Source organism: Bufo bufo, chromosome 5 (genome assembly GCF_905171765.1).
Source record: "Bufo bufo chromosome 5, aBufBuf1.1, whole genome shotgun sequence".
In the NCBI taxonomy this organism is placed as follows: domain Eukaryota; kingdom Metazoa; phylum Chordata; class Amphibia; order Anura; family Bufonidae; genus Bufo; species Bufo bufo.
In genome coordinates, this window is record NC_053393.1 from 460,065,879 (window position 1) to 460,088,575 (window position 22,697).

Below are 22,697 nucleotides of genomic sequence, written 5' to 3' on the forward strand. Positions count from 1 at the left end.
TGATTGTGCAGTGATCAAAAAACAAAATTTTTTGTCACTGCGGCGGGGCGGGTGTGGGAGAACGCACGTGTGGGCGACCGATCAGGCCTGATCTGGCAAACACTGCATTTTGGGTGGAGGGCGAACTAAAGTGACACTAATACTATTATAGATCTGACGGTGATCAGTTTTGATCACTTACAGATACTATAAAAGTACAAATGCTGATTAGCGATACGCTAATCAGCGAATCAGTGACTGCGGTGCGGTGGGCTGGGCGCTAACCGATCGCTAACTACCTAACCAAGGGGCCTAAACTATCCTAAAACCTAACAGCCAATACTAGTGAAAAAAAAAAGTGACAGTTTACACTGATCACTTTTTGTCTTTCACTAAGTGATTGACAGGGGGCGATCAAGGGGTTAATTTGGATGATGGGGGTGATGGAGGGTGATCTGGGGCTAAGTGGGTACTCACAGTGATGTCTGCTCCTCTGCTGGAACCAACCGACGAAAAGGACCAGCAGAGGAGCAGATAAGCCATTTAACACATCATATTTACTAATATGATGTGTTATCTGGCTTTTGATTTGATTTTTTGAAAATCGCCAGCCTGTCAGCCACGATCATTGGCTGGCAGGCTGGTGACAAAATACTTCTTTAACTTTTGCCGGCCCGCGATGCGCATGCGCGGGCCGGCAATGCCCGAAATCTCGCGTCTCGCGAGAGGACGCACCGGCGCGTCCACCCAGAGAAACAGGACCGCCGCAAAGACGCAATCCTTCGTACGGCGGTCCTGAGGAGGTTAAGGACTATTGTGTGTGACAGCAGCAATATATATTTTTAGCGCATCCTGCGCAAAATACCGTGCAATAGGCCGCTGCGGACAGTTAAAGGGCTTCTGTCACCCCCAAAACCCTTTTTCTTTTTTGGGGCTTGTTAAAATCGTTATTTAACGACTATTTCCTATATAGGGATCTTACCTTTGGCTGTGGCTTCTTTTCATTAAAAAACAATCTTTTAAAATATGCTAATCACTTCACTACCAGCAAGTAGGGCGTCTACTTGCTGGTAGCCGCCGCAAAAAACCGCCCCCTCCTCTTGTTGATTGACAGGGCCAGCAGTGCTCTCCTCCTCTGGCTGGCCCTGTCAGCATTTCAAAAATCCTGTGCCTGTCTTCATTCGGCATAGGCGCACTGAGAGAAGGAGGCTCGCCTCCTCAGCACTCCCTCAGTGCGCCTGCGCCGATGACGTCACCGAAAGAGAAGACGTTAAATAACGATTTTAACAAGCCCCCCCAAAAAAAAGGGGTTTTGGGGGTGACAGAGCCCTTTAAATTATTTGCGCCACATCTCCTGTGTAAATTGTGTGCATCCCTAAAATATCAGTGACATCCAGTGCACTTTTTCTGTAGACGGTGTCCTCTGCATACAGTTAAATTAGCCGCACCACATATTCTGTTTAAAGTGTGCACATCCCGAAAATATCAGTGACGTCCAGTACACTTTTTCCGTAGACACTGCGAACTGTGACATTACCTGTAGTACCTGTCCTGTATAACGTTTCCTCATCACAAATACCTTTGTAAATTTTTATTTGCACATACACTTCCAAATCCTACACTACTGTACGTGTGAAATACTTTCAAGCATATATCACATTTAAAATGAAGAAGTCGAGCAGTAAGGGACAGGGATGCTGATGGTGCACGCAGAGACTGTGGCTCTGGGCGCAAAGAAACAATGCCTGCTGCCAGAGTACAAGAAAAACAATCATCCAAGATACAGTCCTGATCAAAAGTTTAAGACCACTTAAAAAAATGGCAAAAAATCAGATTTAGCATGGCTGGATCTTAACAAGGTTCCAAGTAGAGCTTCAACATGCAACAAGAAGAAATGAGAGCGAGACAAAACATTTTTTGAGCATTCAATTTAATGAAAACAATGAATAAACTGAAACAGGCTGTTTTTCAGCTGATCAAAAGTTTAGGACCACACCTCCAAAAAAAAATAACCCCCCCCCCCAAAACAGAAATCCAACTTCCAAACATGAACTCAGTAATGAGTAGCTCTGCCGTTATTGTTTATCACTTCCAAAATTCGTTTTGGCATGCTTAAAGCAGTGGCCGGACTGAGGGGGGGGCCCCATGACGGGGGTTTGGTTTCAGTGAGCTGGGGGGGGGAGTGGTCGGGCTAGGGGAGAGGGAGGGGGCTTTGGCATTGAGAATAGGTTAGGATAGGTTAGGGGTGTGAGGGGGTGGGGTTAAGGGGTTAAATAGGCAGGGAAGAAGAAGGCTAGGGGCCATTTTAGGTAGAAAGACAAGCTGGTACATCACCTGAGAGATGGAGCGTCTGGAGGCCTGCTGCTGGGGGGGCCGAGTGAGGTGCCTGTCTTGCCTCACTCACCGGTATTACGGCCGGGGCGGGCCAGGCCAGGCCGCCGGCGCGCCTTTCCCCATCGACTTCCCCCCCTAGGGCTCAGCGCCGTATTAGGAGCCCCTCTCGGGACCCTCCACGTCGGGTGCCGCCGACACCAGCTTCTACTAGGCCCCGGCGTGGGAGGAATCCTCACTGTAGGCGGAGCCTTGTGGGCGGCCGGGCCCGGCCGTCCACTCCTGCAAGCGGCGACGGCGTGGGAGCGGGACCGGGTACTGCGGGCGCCCCTGTAACTCCTGGCACAGGGGCGGCCCCTCGGCGTGGGAGGTCAGGCATTCAGTGCTGGGCTGCTGCATGTGGATCCGGTGGTAGCAGCAGGCCCCAGGTTGCAGACAGCTCGAGAGGCTCCGCCCCCAGGAGCAGTTATGATGACATCGTTAACCCCGGCGTCCCTGGTTTGCATAGAGCCAGGGGACAGGAGCCGACCGAGCCCAGGAGATGTGAGGAGGTCCGGACCGTGGAGGGATCCTGTTGCAACGCGCGTTCCTGCCCTGCCAGGAGGCAGGGTGAGGATGAAGGTTCCAGCAGCATGGTCTATCCGGGAGAGGACGTCCCGGGTCCCAGAGGGTCCAAGGGACAGAGAGACGGCGACAGCGTGACGCAGAGGAGGGATCTTCAGGAGTCAGAACTTGCGGCTGATGGGAACACAGCGCCCAGGCAGCCAGGTGAGATTGCATGGGGTCCACTTGCGCAGGTAGTGCAGGGTGTGGGGGCTGGGGTGGGGGGTGTTTCCCAGTTAGAGTTGAGTAAGGGCCTGGGGCAATTGTTGGGGGGTCTGGCGGGGTTGGTTGCTAGTTGGGGGTTGAGTGGGGGGACACCGTTGCAGGCCTGGGGCGTGCAAGGTTTGGCTGCGAGCGCAGGGTCGTCGGTGGAGCCGCAGCGGGGGTTGCCGGGTGTGGGGGTGTCGGTACAGACGCAGGCAGGAACGGAGGGGGACGAGGATTCTGTGCGGGTTGATGATAAAGCAAAAGAAGAGGTTTATGTTTGCTTTGAGGGTCCGTTGGGGGTGCATTTGAAGTCGGAGGTGAGGGAGAGGATTTGGAAGGGGGAATATGTGGAGATATTTTCCTTGCTTCCTTTGGAACGCTTCAATCTGGATAGGGTGCGAAGGGAAGATGGTAAACGGGAGGAGGAGGAGAAGCGCCGGTATAGGTTAATACCGAGGACGTTCGCAAACTGGTTGCAGGCGTTCGCGATATTGGCGAGTGTGATTGGGGAGAAGACTCCGGAGGCTTGTTCGGGGTTGTTTTGTTATTTGGACGCAATCGGGGAGGCGTATCGGGTCTATGGGGGAGTAGCGTGGTTGCGGTATGACGAACAGTTCCGGCAGAGGAAGGCGGTTCGCCCTGAGATGCGGTGGGACCATAAGGATATTGCTTTATGGCTGAAGGTTACGGCCCCAGTGCGTTCGGGGCAGCCCTTTCGTGGGGAAGGTAGTAGTGGGGGGTCGGGCAATACAGCGGTTGCCTCAGCGAGGGGACTGTGTTTTGCCTTCAATGAAGGCACCTGTAGGTTCGGGCCTAAATGTAAATTTAAGCACGAGTGCTCAGGCTGTGGAGGGAATCACGGGGCAGCGAGATGTTTTAAGGGAGGCAAGCAGAGAGGGGGGGATGGTTTTGGTAAAGGGGGTGACGCCGGTTCGGCTGGAAAGGATGCAACCGTACTTAGATAGGTACCCCAATAGGGAGGCGGCGGGTTTGTTGGTTTTGGGTTTTGCGGAAGGTTTTCGAATTCCGTTTGTTCCGGGTGAGGCGGTGTTGCTCAGGAAGAATTTGCGGTCTGCTAGGGAGCTTTCAGAGGTGGTGGGGGAGAAGTTTGGGAAGGAGGTGATGCTGGGGCGGATGGGGGGTCCGTTTTTAGAGCCACCGGTTTACAATTTGCGGGTGTCACCGCTGGGGGTTGTACCTAAGAAAGAGGCGAATAAGTTTCGCTTGATTCATCACCTGTCGTTCCCGAGGGGCTCCTCGGTCAATGATGGTATTGACCCGGTGGTTTGTTCTGTAGTATATACATCGTTTGACGCGGCGGTCGGTTGGGTGAGGCGTTTTGGGGCGGGAGCGTTGATGGCAAAGACGGATATTGAGGCGGCGTTTCGGTTGTTGCCGGTTCATCCGGATTGTCAGCATTTGTTGGGATGTTTTTGGGATGGGGGGTTCTTTGTGGATCGGTGTTTACCCATGGGGTGTTCATTGTCGTGCGCTTACTTTGAAACTTTCAGCTCGTTTTTGGAGTGGGCAGTGGTGGACTCGTCGGGTTGTGAATCGCTGATTCATTACCTGGATGATTTTTTGTGTATAGGCCCCCCGGGGTCGCCGGTTTGCGCATTATTGTTGGCAACGTTGAGTTCGGTTTTTGAGAGGTTTGGGGTCCCGCTGGCGGAGGGTAAGACTGTGGGGCCGGTGTCAGAATTGAGTTTCCTTGGCATAGTGATTGACTCGGTGAGGATGGAGTGTCGGTTGCCGGGCGATAAGCTGGTAGATCTGAAAGGCTTGGTGGCTAGGGCGATTCGGGCAAAAAAGTTGCAGTTGAGGGAGCTTCAGTCGCTGTTGGGGAAGATTAATTTTGCTTGCCGGATAATGCCCATGGGGCGAGTGTTCTGTAGGCGGTTGGCGCAGGCAACTGGGGGGGTGGTGGCTCTGCATCATTATATTCGGTTGGGTAGGGAGCTGCGGGCGGACTTACAGGTTTGGAGTTCTTTTCTGGACCAGTACAACGGTTGCTCGCTGTTCATGGGGGAAGTTGCTGAGGCGTTTGATTTTGAATTATTCACGGATGCGGCGGGGGGTTCAGGTTTTGGGGCTTTTTGTGGAGGTCAATGGTGCTCTGAAGTGTGGCCAGCTGTTTGGGTGGAACGGGGCTGGGTGAAGAATCTGGCTTTGTTGGAGTTGTTCCCTATTGTGCTGGCGGTTGTGTTGTGGGGAGAGCGGTTCCGGGATAAAAAGGTTCGTTTTCACTGCGACAACATGGGGGTGGTTCAAGCGATAAATGGGCTGTCGGCATCGTCGCCATTGGTGGTGCGGCTGCTGCAGCGGTTAATGTTAGAGTGCTTGTCACTTAATGCTTGGGTTGTATCGGTGCATGTGCCGGGGGTTGACAATTGTATTGCTGACGCCCTTTCTCGTTCGCAGTGGAATCGTTTTCGGCAGTTGGCTCCGGAGGTGGAGGTGATTGGATTGGAGTGTCCGGGTTGCCTGTGGGAGCTGCTGGAGGAGCATTGATGGGGCTTATTCGGGCGTCCTTAGCTCTGGGTACGTGGGATGCGTATATGAGGGCTTGGAGGGTGTGGGAGGACTGGTGTGCCGCTTTGGGAGGAGGGATTGAGCAGCCGGAGTTGGTTTTGCTAATGTTTTTGGGTCATGGTAGGGAGCAGGGTTGGTCGGTTAGCAAGATAAACAGTTACATGGCCGGGTTGGCTTTTGGTTTTAAGGCTCGGCGGATGGTGGATGTGACAAAGTCATTTTTGGTGGTGCAGGCATTAAAAGGTTGGAGGAGGATGGGTGCTGGGGTGGACGGGAGGAGGCCAGTCTCGTTTGGCTTGTTGCTTAAGTTGGGGGGGCAGTTGCGGACGGTTTGTCGGTCAGAGGGGGAAACAAGGTTGTTTCGGTTGGCTTTTTCGCTGGCCTTTTTTGGGGCTATGCGGGTGGGGGAGTTGGTTTGTCCGTCGGTGAGTCGGGTTGGGGGACTTTTGAGGAGGGATGTTGAGCTGTTTGATGATAGGGTAGAGTTTACTATTCGGCGGTCAAAAACGGATACGTTGGGTAAAGGGAAGAAGGTGGTGCTTTTCCGGGTGGAGGATTGTGACATGTGCCCAGTTCAATGTTTGCAGGATTATGGGTTAAGGGGGGGGGACGGGTCCCCATTGTTGGTTCATATGGATGGCACCTTTTTGTCTCGCTTTCAGTTTTCTGCTATTTTTTCGAGGTGTTTGAGCCGGGTGGGGGTGGATAAGGTGGGGTATTCTAGCCACTCCTTTAGAATCGGGGCAGCGACAGAAGCGGCTAGATGGGGTATGGGTGAAGATGTTATTAAAAGGATTTGCCGTTGGGAATCGGCGAGGTTTAAATCTTATGTGCGTTTGGATCGCTTGTAAAGTGTGGAGGGTTGGTTGGTGTTAGGTTTATTGTGTTGGTGCAAAGCTGCGGTATTGTTCTTTTTGTTCTCTCGTTACAGATACAGCGCCCGCTCTGGTGTGGATTGTGGGGCATTCCTATGTCTTCTGGGGGGCCGTCCGGGCAGCGGTTCGGCCGGACGGTCAACAGCTAGGATTTGACAGGGAGTCTGCGGTGGTAAGGTGGATTGGGAGGCGGGGTATGGTTTGGAAAGGGGTGCTGCCTGAAATTCATAGGTTCGTGAGGATGGATAGGGCACCGGAGGTGTTGGTGGTACATGCGGGGGGCAATGATTTGGCGGCGAAGCCTATCCGGGAGTTGATTAAGGAGATCAAGTGGGATTTCTTGCGGTTGTGGTCGTTATTTCCGGATATGGTGACCATATGGTCGGATATTGTCCCCCGGCAGGTGTGGAGGGAGGCTAGGTCTGTGGATGCGGTGAATAAGGCGAGGATAAAGGTGAACAGGGCAGTTGGGCGTTTTATGGCTAGGAACGGGGCGGTGGTAGTCAGGCATAGGGATTTGGAGGCGGGAACGGGGGCTTTTTGGAGATCGGACGGAGTGCATTTGAATGCGGTGGGGTTGGATATGTGGAGTTTGGCATTGCAGGAAAGTATTGAGGTGGCCCTGAGGTTGTGGAGGAACGCCCGGAGTTGAGGTGGTCAAGTCCGGTCGTTGGTGGCGGTGGGGGGGGGTCCTTGGAGTTGGGCACGGTGGAATCTGAGGACAATTGGGGGGGCCCCACGGTGGGGGCTGGACTCCCAGGTGGACCGAGCGGTTGTGGTGAATCGAGGGGGGGTCATTCGAAGGTGCCTTTGAGCTGGGCGGTACGGCTGGAGGCAAGAATGGCTGACCCTGGTTTGACAGCTCGATGTTTTGGGGCTTCAAGGACCTCCCCCCATTGGGGTTTTATACTGTATTATGTTATGTTATGGTTGTAAATGTTATTTAATAAACGGCTGCTGTGGCCATTACATTTCCAATTGGTGGTCCGAGTTTTATTGGGATCAGGGCTCTGGGGTGGAAAAGTGTAATGGTGGTTAGAGGTGAGTAAGGTGGGTATGAAAGTAGTGGTCGAGGCGAACATGGATAACCAATACCCTCGTCATGCAAGCGTTTCCATGAGGTGAGTGGGAACATTTCTCCAAGTGGTGAAGACGGCCGCACGAAGGCCATCTACTCTCTGGAACTGTTGTCCATTTTTGTAAACTTCCCTTGCCATCCATCCCCAAAGGTTCTCACTTGGATTTAGGTCAGGGGAACACGCAGGATGGGCCAAAAGAGTGATGTTATTCTCCTGGAAGAAGTCTCTTGTTCTGCGGGCATTGTGTACTGTAGCATTGTCCTGTTGAAAAACCCAGTCGTTACCACACAGACGAGGGCCCTCAGTCATGAGGAATGCTCTCTGCAACATCTAGACATAGCCAGTGGCCGTTTGACGCCCCTGCACTTCCTGAAGCTCCATTGTTCCACCGAAGGAAAAAGCACCCCAGACCATTATGGCGCCCCCTCAACTGTGGCGCGTAGCAAACATCTCAGGTGGGATCTGCTTGTCATGCCAGTAACGTTGGAAACCATCAGGACCATCAAGGTTAAAAAAAAAATCTCATCAGAGAATAAAACTTTCTTTCACCTTTTGAATGTCCCATGTTTGGTGCTCTCTTGCAAAGTCCAAACGAGCAGTTCTGTGGCGTTCAAGGAGACGAGGTCTTTGAAGATGTTTTTTGTTTTTGAAGCCCTTCAGTCTCAGATGCCGTCTGATGGTTAAGGGGCTGCAGTCAGCACCAGTAAGGGCCTTAATTTGGGTCGAGGATCGTCCAGTGTCTTGACGGACAGCCAATTGGATCCTCCGGCTCAGTGCTGGTGACATTTTTTTTCTTCCGCTTTACTTTTTTGTTCCATAACCCTCAGGATCATTTAAGAAATTCCAAATTACTGTCTTACTGCGTCCCACCTAAGCAGCGATGGCGCGTTGTGAGAGACCCTGCTTATGCAGTTCAACAACCCGACCACGTTCAAAAAGGGAGAGTTTTTTTGCCTTTGCCATCACAATGTGTGACTACCTGACAGAAAATGACAATGAATCTACATCTTTGCACAGATTTGGCCTTTTAAAGGCATGTGGCCCTAAAATTTGGATCAGCTGAAAAACAGCCTGTTTCAGTTTAATCGTTATTTTCAATTAATTGAATGCTCAAAAAATGTTTTGTCTCACTCTCGTTGCATGTTGAAGCTCTACTTGGAACCGTGTTAAGATCCAACAATGTAAAATATATTTTTTTTGCCATTTTTCAAGTGGTCTTAAACTTTTGATCATGACCGTACCTAGCTTCATGTCCCAGTTTGCAGGGCGACGCAGGACACCACTCTTGAAGTCAGACCAGTGCGACCAGGTAGTCAGTTGGATTGCAGCAGATAATGCTTCCAGTCGGTTAAGCACCACCCTGTCTTCCACCAAGTCCAGTCTTAGTAGCCAGGAGTCTGACCAACACAATCCTAACCCTGATCCTCCTTCCTCCCACCATTTACAGTCTGGCCAAACAAGTGATCCCACACTTGGATATTCCGAGAACCTCTTTTTATCGCCATTACTTGATCTGGCCCTCTCGCCAAGAGCGCTTGAAGAGGAACATGAGATCTTGTGCCTTGATTCCCAACCTCTTGAACATCCACAGTCACAAGAACATGACAGTGGGGAACGGCAATTAGTGTTTAATGAGGTGGATGAGACACAGTTGCCAATGAGTCAAATGCAATTACTGTCTCAAGAAGTTGATGAAGAGGATGAGACACAGTTGTCAATCACTAAGGTTGTGGTTAGGTCAACAAATCAGGAGGATGATCAGAGTGAGGAAGTGGAAGAGTAGGTGGTGGATGATGAGGTCACTGACCCAATCTGGGAAGGTGGAAAGCCGTACAGAGGGGGAGGGATCTGCAGTAACGCAACAGGCTGGAAGAGGCAGTGGGGTGGCAAAAGGGAGAAGGCAGGCCACACCATACAGGCCCGCAACTGTACCACGGAGCAACCCCTTGCGGAAATCTCCCTTGCCAAGGGGTAGATGTTCCACAGTATGGAGCTTTTTTGAGGAAAGTGCAGACAACAAAAGAATAGTAGTTTGCAACTTGTGCCATACGAAAATGAGCCGGGAGTGAACACTAGCAACCTCACCACCACCAGCATGATCCACCATATGGCATCCAAGCACCGTAATAAGTGGGACGAACGCCTAGGTCCACAATCTGTGTCTGCGGGTCACACCACTGCCTCCTCTTCCCCTGTGCTATGTGCTGGCCAATCCCCTGTCGAAGGCCACCCTGCACCTGGACCTTTGCAAGCACTATCAGCGACCACATCCACTTCCGTGTCCCAGCGCAGCGTACAAATGTCCTTACCCCAGGCATTTGAACGCAAGCGCAAATACCCAGCCACCCACCCACAGGCCATAGCACTAAATGCGCAACTTTCCAAATTACTGGCCCTGGAAATGTTGCCATTTAGGCTTGTGGACACTGAGGCCTTCCGCAGCCTGATGTCGGCGGCCATCCCTCGTTATGCAGTCCCCAGCCGCCACTATTTTTCACAGTGTGCCGTGCCTGCCTTACACCAACATGTGTCCCGTAACATCACATATGTAGAGTTGAGCAGACACCTGGATGTTCGGGTTCGACGGGTTCCGCCGAACTCACAAAAAAGTTCGAGTTCGGGACCCGAACTTGTCCCCGAACCCCATTGAAGTCAATGAGGACCCAAACTTTTTGAGCACTAAAATAGCTGTAAAAATGTAATTGAAAGGGCTAGAGGGCTGCAAATGGCATCAAAATGTGGTTAAGAGCATGGTAAGTGCTCTGCAAACAAATATGGATAGGGAAATTACTTTAAATAACATAAAATACGTAAAAATAAAAAATAATAATCTTGATCTAGGAGGACGAGGTCCATATGGACTAGGAGTTTGAGGAGGCGGTGAATGTGACGGTGTATGTGGAAGTGGCGGTGGAGGAGGAGGAGGTAGCCGACACTGCTTTTTGGTTTTAAATTTATTTATATTTTTTAAAATTAGGGTACACCCCAAAACATTGGGAAATATAACCTGTGATAACCCCTCCAGTCGTGCTAAACATACATTCAGACAATACACTGGCTGCAGGGCAGGCCAGCACCTCCAAGGCGTAAAGGGCAAGCTTAGGCCATGTGCCCAATTTGGAGACCCAGTAGGCGTGTGCACACATACTGCTCTACCATGTCGCACATCCCCGTGATGTCCACGATCCAATTGGATATCTTCTCTATCAACTTTCAATGTTCTTTTATGTGCCTACCATGGTAATCACGGGTGGCGGAGAATCAGGGTTCCAGGCTGGAGAGGGAACCTGAGAAAGGGATACCACATCCAAGGAAAGTCAATAGATGAAATTAAATGTAATTGAGCAGAAATGTGGGACAAAGTATTGAAGCATAAGCTTCCAAGTTAAGGAGGGGGCGCGCGGCAATTACCCACTCCCGACTCGGGGAGGTAGTGACGATAAATAACAATACAGGACTCTTAAGATGCCCTTTTATTTGAATGATTAATAAAAAATTACAGGGAATGTCACTGCAGTATTTTGGATTAGGAAACGTTAGACAGGAGAGGCCCTGCTGCCGCATTGTTGACTCTAGATAACTTCAGCCTGATTGCACGTCCCTGTGACGTCCACAATCTATTTGGATTGTAAAATGTCAACCCAAGAATGTAACAGAAAAATTTGTGAAATTTATTAACCTGTCTACTAGGTAGAGCAGGGGTCTATCACAGCCAAAAATTGGTTAATTTCACCCGAAAATGTAACAGACAAATTAGTTTTTTTTTTTTTAACCTGTCTACTAGGTATAGCAGTGGTATAACATACCCAAAAATAGGTGAATTTCACCGAAAAATGTAACAGACAAATTAGTGAATTTTTTTAACCTGTCTACTAGGTATAGCAGTGGTATATCACACCCAAAAATTGCGAAATTTCACCCTAAAATGTAACAGACAAATTAGTGAATTTTTTTTACCTGTCTACTAGGAATAACAGTGGTATATCACACCCAAAAATTGGTGAATTTCACACTAAAATGTAACAGACAATTAGTGAAATGAAAATAAAATACGTACAAAAAAAATATATAAAACTTGATTTATGAGGTGGAGGTCCATATGGAGTAGGAGTTTGAGGAGGCGGTGAATGTAGCGGTGTAGGTGGAAGCGGCGGTGGAGTAGGACGAGATAGCCAACACAGTTTTTTTATTTTTTATTAGGGTACACCCAGAAAGAGTGTGAAATATCAAAAATACAACAATCAACAATTCCGCTGTAGTATAGCAATCGCTAGGTAAGGCCGGTATACATGTCTATTCTGCACAAGGTACGGCCAAGTCCTGTGGTATCCATGCCTGGTTTATTTTAATGAACATGAGCTTGTCCACATTGGCTGTGGACAGGCGGCTGCACTTGTCTGTAATAACGCCCCCTGCCGTGCTAAACACACGTTCAGATAATACACTGGCTGCAGGGCAGGCCAGCGCCTCCAAGGCGTAAAGGGCAAGCTTAGGCCATGTGCCCAATTTGGAGACCCAGAAGGTGAAGGGGGCAGACCCGTCATTCAGTACGTGTAAGCGTGTGCACACATACTGCTCCACCATGTTGGTGAAATGCTGCCTCCTGCTAAGACGTTCCATATCAGCTGGTGGTGCTGGTTGTTGTGACGTGCTGACAAAGCTTTTCCACATTTCGGCCATGCTAACCCTGCCTTCTGAGGTGCTGGCGGTGCCCCAGCTACGTTGGCGACCTCTTCCTCCTCCTCTGCCTTCGTCTTGTGCTTCTACTGCTACCCTGCTGTCAGGTGGGAATGCCACTAAGAGCGCGTCTACCAGCGTGCGCTGGTACTCGCGCATCTTACGATCACGCTCCAGTGACGGAATTAAGGATGGTGCATTGTCCTTGTAACGGGGATCCAGCAGTGTGGCCACCCAGTAATCAGCACAAGTTAGAATGTGGGCAACTCGGCGGTCATTGCGTAGATACTGCAGCATGTAATCGCTCATGTGTGCCAGGCTGCCCAGAGGCAACGAAAAGCTGTCCTCTGTAGGAGGTGTATCGTCTGTGTCCTCTGTATCCCCCCAGCCACGCACCGGTGATGGCCATGAGCTGGTCTGGGTGCCACCCTGCTGTGAACAAGGTTCCTCCTCCTCCATCTCCTCCTCCTCATCCTGCACCTCATCATCCTCCAGAACTGTGCCCTGGCTGGACAATTGTGTACCTGTTGTTTGTTGGTGCAGGAACCCACCCTCGGAGCCACTTGTGAATGACTGGCCGGAAACCCTACGAAATGATCCCTTTTCCTACTCCTCCTGTGCCACATCCTCTTCCATCATTGCCAGCAGCGTTTTTTCAAGGAGGCATAGAAGTGGGATAGTGACGCTGAGAACGGAGTTATCGGGACTGGGAATGTTGGTGGCGTACTCGAAACAGCGCAACAAGGAAAAAAGGTTTTGCATGAAGGCCCAGTCATTGGTGTTGAAGTGGTGCTGTTCCGCAGTGCGAATCACCCGTGCGTGCTGCAGCTGAAACTCCATTATCGCCTGCTCCTGCTGCTGCTCGCACAGTCTGGCCAGCATGTGCAAGGTGGAGTTCCACCTTGTGGGCACGTCGGAGGTGAGCGGGAAGACCGAAGTTACGCTGTGCGCTGAAAGGCGAGCAGCAGCAGGGTGAGAACGTCGAAAACGCGCACAGACGGCCCGCACTTTATGCAGCAGCTCTAACATATCAGTGTAATTTTTAAGGAATCTCTGCACCACCAAATTCAGCAGATGCGCCAGGCAAGGGATGTGCATCAAACCGGCTAGTCCCAGAGCTGCTACGAGATTTCGCCCATTATCGCACATCACCAGGCCGGGCTTGAGGCTCACTGGCACCAACCACTCATCGGTCTCTTGTTCAAGGCCCGTCCACAGCTCCTGCGCGGTGTGGGCTTTGTCCCCCAAACAGATACGTTTTAAAACTGCCTGATGTCGTTTACCCGTGGCTGTGCTAAAGTTGGTGCTGCCTGGCAGCACCCGGTCTCTTACAGGGGGCTGTGATCCGCACAATTAACCCCTCAGGTGCCGCACCTGAGGGGTTAATTGTGCGGATCTCAGACCCCTGATCGGGTGCTGCCAGGCAGCAGGGGTCAGATCCCCCTCCCTCCCTAGTATTAAAGCATTGGTGGCCAGTGCGGCCCCCCCCCAGTATTAAAGGCATTGGTGGCCAGTGCGCCCCCCCTCCCTCCCCAGTATTAAAGGCATTGGTGGCCAGTGCGGCCCCCCCTCCCTCCCTCCCCAGTATTAAATTCATTGGTGGCCAGTGCGGCCCCCCTCCCTGCCCAGTATGCAATTCATTGGTGGCCAGTGCGGCCCCCCTCCCTCCCTCCCCAGTATTAAATTCATTGGTGGCCAGTGTGGCCCCCCTCCCCCCCCAGTATTAAAGGCATTGGTGGCCAGTGCGGCCCCCCCCTCCCTCCCCAGTATTAAAGGCATTGGTGGCCAGTGCGGCCCCCCCCCTCCCTCCCTCCCCAGTATTAAATTCATTGGTGGCCAGTGTGGCCTCCCCTCTCCCCCCCTAATTAAAATCACCCCTCCCCCATCATTGGTGGCAGCGGAGAGTTCCGATCGGAGTCCCAGTTTAATCGCTGGGGCTCCGATCGGTTACCATGGCAGCCAAGACGCTACTGCAGTCCTGGCTGCCATGGTTACTTAGCAATTTTAGAAGCATTATACTTACCTGCGCTGTCTGCAAACGGATCCGTCCTCCATTGACTTTCAATGTAAAGTCAGGAGTCCCTATTGACATACCATCGGATTGGAGTTTTCTCCAATCCGATGGTATATTTTAACTTGCGCTGTCTGCAAACGGATCCGGGGTTAATTGTGCGGATCACAGCCCCCTGTAAGAGATCGGGTGCTGCCAGGCAGCAGGGGGCAGTTATGTCTACAGTTCTTAGTATATTCTAACTTGAAGCGTCCCCATCACTATGGGAACGCCTCTGTGTTAGAATATACTGTCGGATCTGAGTTTTCACGATCTAACTCAAATCCGATGGTATATTCTAACATAGAGGCGTTCCCATGGTGATGGGGACGCTTCAAGTTAAAATATACCATCGGATTGGAGAAAACTCCAATCCGATGGTATATTAATAGGGACTCCTGACTTTACATTGAAAGTCAATGGGGGACGGATCCGTTTGCAATTGCACCATATTGTGTCAAACAGATCCGTCCCCATTGACTTGCATTGTAAGTCAGGACGGATACGTTTGGCTCCGCACGGCCAGACGGACACCAAAACGCTGCAAGCTGCGTTTTGGTGTCCGCCTCCAGAGCGGAATGGAGGGGGAACGGAGCCAAACTGATGCATTCTGAAAGATCCTTATCCATTCAGAATGCATTGGGGATGAACGGATCAGTTCGGAGCCGCTTGTGAGAGCCCTCAAACGGATCTCACAAGCGGAACCCCAAACGCAAGTGTGAAAGTAGCCTTAAAGGGATTCTGTCACCTCGTTTTAGCTTATAGAGCTGCGGACATGCACAGCTAGATCGCCGCTAGCATGTCCGCAATATACCTGTTTCATAGGGCTGAGTGCTTTTATTGTGTTTAAAAAAAGATTTTATAGATATGTAAATAACCCTGTAAGGAGTGCAAGGGGCTGTACTAACCTTCTTGGAGCCCAGCCACGCCCCCCTGTGAAGGAGCCCAGCACTGCCTGCGTCCTCCGAATCTCCTCCTTGCTCATAGTTAGAGTGCCGTAATGATTTTTTAAACACAATAAAAGGACACAGCTTTATGGGACAGGTATATTGTGGACATGCTAGCGGCGATCTAGCCGTGCATGTCCGCAGCTCTATAAGCTAAAACGAGGTGACAGAATCCCTTTAATTTGCACACTGACTAATGCTGCAAAGGCACCAGATGTAGGATATTGCCAAAAAATGGTGTTTTTTTTTATTATTGCAGTATTTCAAGCTTGGATTTGAATGTCATAAAAGCACAAATACAGTGCTGTTGCACTGAGCTTGCATAAAATGGCCACCGCCGCCCACCCAACTAACAGACGGATAAAAGTTATTTTTCTCTGTCACTGGGCTCAGGGCAGGGTAAAAAGATTGTGCACTGCACCCACACAACTAAATCTATGTAGATCGCTGAGTTCAATTGGAGTTCTGATTAAAGATTCTGTCCTATTCTCTCCCTCACAGCAGCAGCATCCTCTCCCTACACTAAGCACAGCAGAGTGATGTGCAGCGCTACGTGACTCCAGCTTATATAGAGGCTGGGTCACATGCTGCACTGGCCAATCACAGCCATGCCATTAGTAGGCATTGCTGTGATGGCTTCTAAGGTCACACAGTTAAACGCTTGTTGATTGGCTGCTCTGCACAATCGCCGAACACCGAATCGCCGAACACCGAACTGAACTTTTACTGAAATGTTCGAGTTCGGGTCCGGGGTCCAAAAATCCTAAAGTTCGGTACGAACCCGAACTTTACAGTTCAGGATCGCTCAACCCTACACGGGCCCTGACCAATGCAGTTAATGGGAAGGTCCATTTAACCACGGACACATGGACAAGTGCATTCGGCCTCCACCTTCGAATTATAAGAGTGCAGCACCAGTCAGTCATCAGTTGGTAGCTGGAAGCAGTGTAGCACTGAAGTGGGAAAGCGGCAACATGCCGTGTTGAAGCTGATATGCTTAGTGGACAAACGGCACACCACCATAGAGCTATGACAGGGGATAAGAGACCAGACTGAGCTGTGGCTCTAGACACTTAACCTAGAACCAGGCATGGTTGTGTCTGATAATGGCCGTAACTTGGTGGCGGCTTTGGAGCTCGGCAAGCACAGACACATCCCATGCCTAGCCCACTTGTTTAACCTTGTGGTTCAGCGGTTTCTCAAAACCTACCCCAATTTGCCTGAGCTACTGGTGAAGGTGCTCCGCGTGTGTGCACATTTTTCCGCAAGTCGACAGCTTCAGCCAGACTGTCAACGCTGCAGCAGCACTTGAAATTGCCAACTCCACGTTCCACATGTTGGCCAGGCTTTGTGAGCAGCAGAGGGCAGTAGTGGAATACCAGCTGCAACATTGTCGTCACCTTTCCAGTCAGCTTCCGCTATTCACAAGCAAGGAGTGGGCATGGATGTCTGACCTCTGTGAGGTTTTAAGAAACTTTGAGGAATCAACACAGAAGGTGAGCGGCGATAACGCTATTATCAGCATAACCATCCCATTTCTGTGTCCACGCAAATGCTCGCTGCTCACATTTAAGGACGATACTTTGCATGTGGAAGAAGTGGAAATGGGGGAAGACATTACACAGGGTGATAGCCATACCACCCTCAGTTCGTCTTTCCAGCACAAATTGGACCATGAAGAGTAAGAGGAGGATGAGCAGGAGACGGTTGCCTCTGCTACAGAGGGTAGTACCCATAGAAATTTAATTCCATCTGTTCAGCGTGGGTGGGCAGAAGAGGAGGAAGAGGATGAGCCTCCTGATGACGACAGCGAAGTCTTGCCTGTGGATACTCTGTTCATGTTAGTCTGCCTTTCCCGCGACCTGTGAGTTATACGCATTTTAGACAACACGGATTACTGGTTGTTCACCCTTCTTGACCTCCACTACAAAGAGAACTTCTCATCTCTCATTCCTCTGGTGGAGAGGATGAGCAAAACTGTGCAATACCAGAAGATTCTTGTTGAAAAATCTGACAATGCTGGTGGCAGAGTCCGTAGTTCCTTGGCTAACCAAGGAGGGGAGACAAGGGGAACACACAGCAGTTCCAACAGAGGCAGGGCAACACTCTCCAAAGCCTGGGACAGTTTCATGATACCCTGCTAGCACCCTTACCCTGATGCGCTGCCTAGTGTCAAAAGGAGGGAAAATGTTTGGAAGATGGTGAAGGAGTACATAGCAGACCGTGTCAGCGTCCTCAATGATCCCTTAGTGCCTTACAACTACTGGATGTCCAAGCTGTACACGTGGCATGAACTGGTGCTCTACGCCTTGGAGGTACTGGCCTGCCCTGCCACCAGCATTTTGTCTGAGCGGGTATTTAGTGCTGCTGGTGGCATTATAACAGATAAGCTTATCCGTCTGTCAACTGAAAATGCTGACAGGTTCATTCATATAAAAATGAACAAGGCCTGGATTAACCATAACTTCTCAACTCCACCAGAGGAAAGCGGCTGAACATAAAGGCACTTTAACCTGTTCCGGACATAGGGCGTACCGGTACGCCCTGATGTCCCGGTACTTAAGGACACAGGGCATACCGGTACGTCCTACGTCGGCGGGCGGTGATCGGAACCCGGTGCCTGCTCAAATCATTCAGCAGGCACCTGGGGACAATGCGCCGGGGGGTCCTGTGACCCCCCCGTGTAGGCGATCGCAGAAAACTGCAGGTCAATTCAGACCTGCGGTTTGCTGCGTTTTTCCGGGTTATTCGGGTCTCTGGGGACCCGATAACCAGGAACAGGATGGTGATCGGTGGTATGATAATACACCACCAATCACCATCCTGCGATCCTGAGAGGTGATGTGTGAAAGTGTTGTTTCCTTCTCAATGCACCTTGATTCCTTCCTTGGAGAACTTATCAGTGACACATGCAGTATGACGTCAGTAACAGTTCTGTTTATTCCTTACCATACGGGCCTTTATATACATCCATGCATACATACAAGAACATCTGCAGCTCTCATTACAATAATGCTGACTAGGAACAGTTCTTTATACAGACAGAAGGTCAATGTAAATATAGTCACCCTCTAGTATGATGTCACCAACCTCCTGTCCTTCATACAGATCATATAGCTTATTCTATTTAACCCTTCAATGTGTCCATAAAAGTGACCCCATCTAAGAAACTACACCCCTCAAGGTATTCAAAACTGATTTTACAAACTTTGTTAACCCTTTAGGTGTTGCACAAGAGTTATTGGCAAATGGAGATGAAATTTGAGAATTTAGATTTTTGGGCAAATTTTCAATTTTAATCCATTTTTTCCAGTAACAAAGCAAGGGTTAACAACCAAACAAAATGCTATATTTATTGCCCCGATTCTGTAGTTTGCAGAAACATGTGGTTTATTTACACCATGTCCCATTTGAAGCCCCCCTGATGCACCCCTAGAGTAGAAACTCCATAAAAGTGACCACATTTTCGAAACTACGGGATAAGTTGGCAGTTTTGTTGGGACTATGGATTAAAATGGAAAATTTTCCAAAAAATCTAAATCCTGAATTTTATCTCCATTTGCCTTTAACTCTTGAGGAACACCTAAACGGTTAACAACGTTTGTAAAATCAGTTTTGAATACCTTGAGGGGTGTAGTTTCTAGAATGGGGTCATTTTTGGGTGGTTTCTATTATGTAAGCCTCACAAAGTGACTTCAAACCTAAACTGGTCCCTAAAAAATGGGTTTTTGAAAATTTCTGAAAAATTTCAAGATTTGCTTCTAAACTTCGAAGCCTTGTAACGCCCCCAAAAACTAAAATGTAATTCCCAAAATGATCCAAACATGAAGTAGACATATGGGGAATGTAAAGTTATAACTATTTTTGGAGGTATTACTATGTATTATAGAAGTAGTGAAATTGAAACTTGGAAATTTGCTATTTTTTCCACAATTTTGGTAAATTTGGTATTTTATTATAAATAAAAATGTTTTTTTTTTTTTACTTCATTTTACCAGTGTCATGAAGTACAATATGTGATGAAAAAACAATCTCAGAATGGCCTGGATAAGTCAAAGTGTTTTAAAGTTATCACCACTTAAAGTGACACTGGTCAGATTTGCAAATGGTCTGGTCCTTAAGGTGAAATATGGCTGTGTCCTAAAGGGGTTAAATGTGTTTATAATGTACTAAATACAATGTATTCCCATGCACCCCTTCCACCACAAACAAGGGTATATGGTTGAATCTTCCTTTTCTCATCCTCCTCATCTTCCATCATATCAACATGCTTATTCATCACATATAATGCCCTCGCATATATGCTCTTCACATATAATGTTTTACAGGGTCAGCTCACATGCAGGCCCTCGCATATCATTTTTTAGAGGGTCATCTCAGCTGCAGGCCCCTTACATATAATTTTTTAGAGGGTCTGCTCACCAGCAGGCCCTCACCTACAATCTTTTACAGGGTCAGTTCACCTTTCAGGCCCTCGCATATAATTTTTTAGAGGGCCAGCTCACCAGTAGGCCTCACCTACAATCTTTTACTGGGTCAGCTCACCAGCAGGCCCGCACCTTTAATCTTTTACAGGGTCAGCTCACCTGAAGGCCATTGCATTGAATTTTTTAAAGGGTCAGCTCACCTGCATGCCCTTGCATATAATGTTTTATAGGGTCAGCTCACCTGAAGATCCTCACACATAATGTTTTAGAGGGTCAGCTCACCAGTAGGCCCGAACCTAAAATCTTTTTCAGGGTCAGCTCACCAGTAGGCCCGAACCTAAAATCTTTTACAGGGTCAGCTCACCAGCAGGCCCTCGCATATAATTTTTTATAGGGTCAGCTCACCAGCAGGCCCCCACCTAATTATACCTATTAGGTAATTTGCACGCATGCCGCCTTGCTTGGATGTGGTAGCCGTAGCTGTTTCTCAGGCTCCCTCTCCGGAATCGAACCATGATTTCCCCGTTACCCATGGTCTACATGGTTTAGGCTGAAAATAATATGGAAAGTTAATAGGGCAGACATCCGAATGGATCGTCGCCGTCACGGGGATGTGTGATCGTCCCCAGGTTATCTAGAGTCACCAAAGCGGCAGCAGGCCCTCACCCATAATGTTTTAGATGGTCAGATCATCAGGCCCTTGCTCCAATTGTTTTTGAGGGTCACCAGCAGGCCATCGATTATAATTTTTCAAGGCTGTCAGTAATGCCCTCCTTTATGTGTACCAAAGGGTGTATTGGAGTGCCGGTTCCTTGTAATTTTTGTCAACCCTTTCACTAAGTGCAAAGGCTTTATGAGTGTAGGAGTCCCACTACATGAACAATTATACCACAATGTGAATGAGGCCCTCCTTTATGTGATATACAGGTTGTATCGGAGTGCCTCTTCCTTGTAATCTTTGGCAGCATTTGCACTTTATATACAAGTAAATATACAGGAAAGAATGTTTCCTATAAATTTTTCCTCTAAAATCGATTTTTTTCTTCAGTTTTGTGCGTATTATTGTCAGTTTGTAAAAGTGGCGTACTATTCAGACAACATCATTCCCAGCAGCGACCTGCGAGTACAAGATGCATCCAGACATCCTCCCCATGCTGTTCCAAAATCATTTTGGTGGTGTTTCCATCAATGTCGGGCATTTTCCTAAGAACCAGGCACCCTTCCCTCTTCAGAGCAGGGGTACCTGGTTTAATGTTCGGGTTCTCTCATTGACTTCCATTATACTCGGGTGCTCGGCCGAGTCCCGAGCACTACGGTGCTCGATCAACACTACTCGTGATCCATAGACTCTGCTAGCTAGACTGGCTAGTGTAAAGCCTGACTTTAAAAGTACTATTGCTAAAACAGGTAACTTTGTATAGTACCAATACAGTAGGTCATATGAATATTTGTATCAGAAACAGGCGTCGTTCCACTATAGAACAAAAAAGAATGGCGCACCATAGGGTAATAACGTAAGAGAAAAATAAATAAATTAGGTATCTCCACTGGGGAGGCTCACCTGATAGAGTTGTGCTAGTTTAGGCACAACTCTAATGTGGACATGTATCAAATTGCCATGAACTCCTCACAACGGATGGTGTGCAGCCCGGGATGGATACTTCTGTTCAGGGATGCCTGGAATCCCGCAGAAAGCCAGTAGTTCAAATAAAAGAAAGGGTATCCCACGGCGCAAAAACCACCCAGTAGTTGGAATAATAATGGTTGTTTATTTGGGCAAGTGGTACAACGCGTTTCAGGGTTTAACCCCTTCTTCAGGTACAATTGACTTGCATGACTTGATATGAATATTTGTGTATGTTTTCATGATGTTATTTGTCATTAAATAATTGTCAGATAATAAGTTATAATATAGTTTTGTTTCTTTCAGGAATGCATTATGGAAAGCACCTATTCATGGATTGGGATATGGAATTGATGAAGTTTTTCTTTTCTTTCTATCTGCAGCGTTGTTTAGCTTTGGGGCATGGCTCATTTCACTTTGCTATATACAGACTCAAAATGTTTATAGGTAATTATTTGAATTAAGGTTTTTGGTGACACACATTAAACAAACATGTTTTTAATATTCATGAATTCCCATCCCTTTCATTCCCCTAGTTCAAAAACAGCCTACTATTCTTTGAAATTTTGTTAGCACTAGTGTTGATTGAGCACCAAAGTGCTTGTGTGCTCGAGTAGAACACTTTGCGATGCTCGGGTGTTCTACTGAGCAGGGGCGGACATTGGCAGCAGAGGGCCCCTGTGCAAAGAATGTGCCTGGGCCCCCCAACCACACATATAGAAATAAACATAGGCCATAGGTAAAGATTAATACAATGAGGTGTGGCAGCAGTAGGGACCCCAATTTGTCATCTTCCCCTAATCCTACAGGGAGAGAAAGGGGTGATCAGTCGCATCAAAGATAGGGGAAACCCTTCAGATACTGTGGTGCGTATTAATGTCCTCTTAATGCTCCTACATAGTAATTTTTGCCCCAAAGTAGTAATATCCACATTGTGCCCCCTCCACAGTAGCGATGGACAGATATGTACCCCCTCGCAGTAGTTATGCCAGATATCTGCCCCCTCACAGTAGTTATGGCCAGATATGTGCCCCTCACAGTAGTTATTGCCAGACATATGCCTCCTCACACAGACCTATTGAAATGAACGGGTCAGGATTTAGTCTGGATGATATGCATTTACACTGGCGCTGGAGTTATGGAGAGGCCGGCGCCTCTTCATAACATCAGCAGAACCACTTCCAGTTTAGGGGTTATTAAGATCAGTGTCTAAAACAATGGTCTTAATAAATGACCCCCTGCATGTCTGGGCAACACTTTTAACCCATTTACACGACAAGGACCATATGTATTTTATGATCTGCAAATTACGGATGACGCCCATGTGCCATCTGCATTTTTTTGCAGACCTATTACCTAGCCTGCA

The 22,697-nt window shown here is 48.9% G+C and overlaps 1 protein-coding gene across 1 annotated transcript in view; it reads left to right on the forward strand.

The window, feature by feature from the left end:
- LOC121002299 (ATP-dependent translocase ABCB1-like) overlaps positions 1-21,788 on the forward strand; it is a 1,351,406-nt gene extending 1,329,618 nt beyond the window's left edge. Inside the window, exon 14 of the mRNA XM_040433696.1 lies at positions 21,638-21,788. Coding sequence (XP_040289630.1) covers positions 21,638-21,782 — 145 coding nt within the window. The 3' untranslated portion in view covers positions 21,783-21,788. The remainder of the gene's footprint in view (positions 1-21,637) is intronic.
- The last annotated feature ends 909 nt before the right edge of the window (positions 21,789-22,697 follow it).